A 5,104-nucleotide genomic window follows, 5' to 3' on the forward strand; every position below is an offset into this window, starting at 1 on the left:
GGGTGAGAGAGTGTGACTTGCCCAAGGTCACCCAGTGGGTTTCCATGGCTGAGCAGGGAATCAAACCTTGATCTCTAGAGTCCTAGTCCAATGCTCAAACCACTACACTACACTGCCCCCCTTAAGGCTGAATAATATTCTTTTTGATTATTCAGCACATGCAAGAAGCTGCAAAATAAACCTGCCATGCCAGAGAGATCATTTTCTTCTCTTTTCCGGATTATTGAAAGGGCTTTGGCAAAATTCCCTTGTTCTATTCATATACAATAAGACTATTTTCCTTCTTTCCCCTTAGGGAATAAAACATGCCAGCATCCTTGAGAAAACTTCGGCAAATGGCTATTTATCTGGGACTTTTATCTACTGGAGGAAGTGCTCTTATGTATTATTTCATGCAAAGTAAGTTCCATCCCTTAAACCTGGCCTGAATATTTACCAGATTGCAATGGCAGAATGTTAAAGTCACTTGTTTGCAGAGCACATATTTGAATTTTCACTTGGAGCTTGAGCAACAGCAGCAAAATTCCTTGCAAATAGAAAACCAGACTGAGATAGAGCTTTCCTCTTTGAAGGTCTAGTTTTTCAACTTGAAGGAAACTGGGTTTTTGTTTTGTTTTGTTTTGTTTTTTTACAGGGAGGAGTATGCACAAGCAGTATCCCTACCTGTCATATAAACAGTTAGGTCTATTTGGTTGTATGTGTGCTCCAGCCACAGATGTATTGCCCCCCAAAACCTCTCCTTTTGTACCATTTATTAGACCATAGCTGAATCTGATTTCGAAAACCAACATGTTTGTGAAGAATTTAAGAAAATTTACCTTAAATTTGTGCTGGAGTTATAAAACATCATGTTAAAATTAAATAAGCTATCCTCCAGAGAGCAGTTAGCATTTTATTTCCTAAAAATTATACCTTAATTGTCCCTTTTGCAAATTTTAATTGTACGTTTTTAGACGGTAAGCCACTTTGGTTTCCAATTTTGGGAGAAAAGTGGGATTCAAATTAATATAATAAATAAATAGAGGCTATTGTTATCATTTGCTTTTGTTAGCCTAGGCCCTAGTGAGAGAAGATGGTCTGATAATCCCCATTTGCCTGGAAATAGCACTGAAAAATCAAACTGGGCTTCCAAATGTCACTGTAGGGTCTGCTGTGCTCCGATACTGATAACTAGACAATGCCATGTTTACTATTTTTGTTGCCAGCCCAGGAGGCTGATACCTATGAAAGGGTGATCCTTTGTGAAAGGCAGAATGCCGTACTGATGCCCAATTGAAGCTGAAGCAGCAACCCCAAGTCAGATGTTGATATTGTTCCATTGGCATACTGACAAATCACTCAGATTTGGGGCAGATTGTTAAAAACATGAGGCACAGTGCACCTTCCTCATCATGTGTAGAAGCCTTCTCGCACATTATAAACGTGCTACAGGGGAGAGGAACTTATGGCTCATATTCACTTGTGCATGTACATATAAAATGTTTCTATTTACATCATGCATATAAACTGGAAGGCTAGGCCAAAGCAAACAAAATGATATTCAACACAGAAAAATGTAAGGTACTGCACTTGGGGCATAAAGACGAAATGCATAGATATAGGATGGAGGACACCTGGCTTAAGAAAACTACTTATGAAAGTAGACCACAAGTTGAACATGAGTCAACAGTGTGATGAGGCAGCTAAAAAGCCAATGTAATTTTAGGCTGCATCAATAGAAGTATGGTGTCCAGATCAAAAGAAGTAATAGTGCCACTCTATTCTGCTTTGGTCAGGCCTCACCTAGAATATTGTGTCCAGTTCTGGGCACCACAATCCAAAAAAGATGTTGAGAAACTGGAGCATGTCCAAAGGAGGGTGACCAAAATGGTGAAGGGTCTGGAAACCATGTCTCATTACATACCGCCTGTTTGGGGCGGCCTGTATCCAGTCCTTTCCCCGCCGGATCGGGACCTCAGCTGCCACAGTGGCAGCCTCTGAGGCCCCGATGCGCTGCTTTCCAGTTGAGTAGCTGAGTCCATGCAGATCTAATTTTAAAAAGGTTCTCCTCATTTAAAATTCAAGTGGACACTGGCCTTTGATGATCATGAAACGTCTTTTGACATGTCTAGGAAACTTCCATGGGGATATGTAGAAGAGAAAGAGATGGAAAGGGCAGACAGTTCCTTTACTTTCTTGGCTGTGCCACCTGTCAAAACAACCAGACTCTATTCTGCATCATTTAAATATGTAACAATATTATTTCCCCCGATATTCATCACTTCCACTGCACAGTTTCCGCATTCCTGCCTTTTCCCCTCTTTTCTCTTCTGGCTCAGAGAGTTTTGCAAGAACACAATACTATCAGAAGGCTCTTGAACAGCTTCATAAAGACCCAGCAGCCCTGGAGGCACTTGGTGCTCCTCCTGTCAAAGTACATTTCGTCAGACTGACAGACAAGAGTAATTGCGTGGATGTATCACAAGCTCAGGTAAGAGCTCCATGGATTAAAACCTGAGGGTGGAGTAGGGAGGAAACAAAAGAGAGGGGGATTTCCAGGACACTAAGTTAAAGCTTGACCACAGAGCTTGATAGGATGCAAGCTTTTATAAGATGGTGCAGATAGTTTAGCATGTAATTTACTGTACCTGCATACAGTGATGATACTGTGCTGCATGTTAGACATTTAGGAACCCCAGAACCCTTAGGAGACTACTACTTAACCTACAAATTATCTGTTAATGTATCTGCACTTAATTAAGTCTTGCCTTAATGACAGCAGCAGAGCCTAGCCTGCTGCAAATATTTCACCAGTTTGTTTTTGAACTTTGGGAGAGTTGGCTCTATCAGAACATTTGTCCAATCCAGCAAGGCTGATTTGGAGCAGAATACATATGGAAATGCAACAGTGTTGGGGATGGCCTGTATAATAGTATATTTTATGTTCAAAAGATCTTGGATTTATTGTTTAGTATCTCCCATTAAAAGGGTTGGGTGGTCTCAAAGAGCAGGATGTTTTAAGAGCTTAAGAGTCAGTGGTCTGACTCAGCATAAAGCAGTTTCACATGTTACTTATCTGGTGTTGGTTAATTGGATGATCTGGCACATGAGAATGAGCATCTGTACCCTGAGCACAACTAGTATTTCATTGGGTATTAGCTAAATTGAATGCATATTTTATCAAGTTAGGATCTAAATACTTGAGAAACAACATACTGTACATAGTTTTGGTTTCACTGGACTGCATGAGCTTACAGACATACTGTATTTGTCAAGCCCTGCTCATATGTTACTGCAGTAACATGGGAACCGTTCCCATGGTATCCTTATGGAGCAATAAGAATGGTACCCATTGTAATGCAAATGAACATTGCTTGTCATATGATAAATGTGCAGCTGGCTTCATCCATAGTGTTTGGGGCTGCAAAATGTTGCCACACTGGGCTAGAGTGATAATAGTTTTTACACTTGTGTTGCAATATGCAAAGAGACTTGTAAGTGCGCACTAAAAGTCAGCCCTCCTGATCCACGGATTTTTTATCCACGGATTCAAGCATCCACGGATTGAAAACATTTAAAAAAATATAAATTCCAAATAGCAAACCTTGATTTTCCATTTTATAGAAAGGATACGATTTTGCCATGCCATTATATTTAATGGGAATTGAGCATCCATGGATTTTGTTATCCACAGAGGGCTGTGGAACCAAATCCCAGCAGATAAAAACAACCCACTGTACTAAAAGGAAATTTTCTTTCCACATAAAAATGCCTTCAAAGCCTTCTAGGGATTGTGAGGAGGATTCCCCCTCCTGAGGGAGAAGATCTCAGTTATCAGATACACTCTGTTGGAACAAGTAGGCTTTCCAGTAGCTGCCTAACAGAGTTGGATGCCTGCACTGGATTCATTCATTTTTTTGTAGTAGACTTAAGTTTATGCTTTGTCTAATAAGGAATTATTGTGTGAATGCATAGTTGTTGTGTATATTTTCAGGACTTTATGGTGGTCAAGCTTAACATTATAATTTGGGATTTCAAATCTTGAATACTTAAGTCTGTTCTGAGATTTCTGGTCCATGCCAAAAGGATAATTTTAACGAACATTCAGCAGAAAAACTTTGCTTTTGAATTTGCAGCTAAAGATACCTGTGTCCGGAACAAAGGCAGCTGGATATCTTCAAGTCAGCTCAGAAAAAGATTTCTCCCTTAACAAGTAAGTATACAGAAAGCAAAGACTATCCTTGGGGGAAAAAATGCTTAGACTTGTCTTGATCATTATGGTCTTTGGAAGTGCATGAAATAACAGATTAAGAGACGTCATGCAAAATGATACCTTTGTGGATTCTTAATAACATCATTTATTGTGTGTAACAACTCCAGGTGCTTCTTTGTAATCTGATCATCTCCTACATTTGAGCTCAGTTGACACATGCAGCAGTATTTAGGTGCTCTTCCGCATTGTACAGCTGTTTGTGAAGCCAGTTCCAGCTGACTGATGTACAAGCAGTTGGACTGCAAGCAACTATTCATATGATCTGCACGCTTAAATCAGGCTCAGGTTTCAGGTGATCTATACCCAAATTGCATCATTTGCTAAGGTAGTGTCTATCATTTGGAGAAATAGTAGAGAACTAGTATGGAGCAGTGGTTTTAGTGTTGGACTATGGAATCCAGGGTTCAATTCCCGGCTCAGCCATGACCTTGGGCAAGTCACATGCTCTCAACCTCTTGGGAAGGCAATGCCTAACCTCCCCTGAACAAATCCTGCCAAGGAAATGCCATGATAGGTCTGCCTTAGGGTTGCTATAAGTTGGAAATTACTTGAAGGGATACAACAACAACCTTTCAAAGTATTCAGGTGTTGTGTTCCCCAAATAGAATTAAGAGAATTTTAAAATAACCACTGGAATTCTATATGATTCTTTTACATAATGTAACTTTGTGGATATTTACATAAGTAGAAGAGGCGGTAAGAAATCTGGTTACTGAATTGTGAAGATGCATAACAGGACATTGGCAAGAGTGCCTGATGCCCAGTATGCAATGCAGTATACAATGCAATGTACATTGAAGAGCAGTTAGGCATCAATGCGCATTGGACACTCTGCTGGCTGTGCTATGCAGT

General features: G+C 40.2%; 1 protein-coding gene across 1 annotated transcript; it reads left to right on the forward strand.

Annotated features, from left to right (window-relative positions):
- The first annotated feature begins 293 nt into the window (after positions 1-293).
- On the forward strand, positions 294-4,550 carry LOC121917928 (cytochrome c oxidase assembly factor 1 homolog). The gene is made up of 4 exons (XM_042444044.1): positions 294-399; positions 2,319-2,470; positions 4,116-4,192; positions 4,360-4,550. Exons 1-4 carry the CDS (start codon positions 306-308, stop codon positions 4,376-4,378), a joined length of 342 nt encoding a protein of 113 aa, XP_042299978.1. The 5' UTR covers positions 294-305; the 3' UTR covers positions 4,379-4,550.
- The last annotated feature ends 554 nt before the right edge of the window (positions 4,551-5,104 follow it).

Source organism: Sceloporus undulatus, unplaced genomic scaffold (genome assembly GCF_019175285.1).
Source record: "Sceloporus undulatus isolate JIND9_A2432 ecotype Alabama unplaced genomic scaffold, SceUnd_v1.1 scaffold_1786, whole genome shotgun sequence".
Lineage (NCBI taxonomy): Eukaryota > Metazoa > Chordata > Lepidosauria > Squamata > Phrynosomatidae > Sceloporus > Sceloporus undulatus.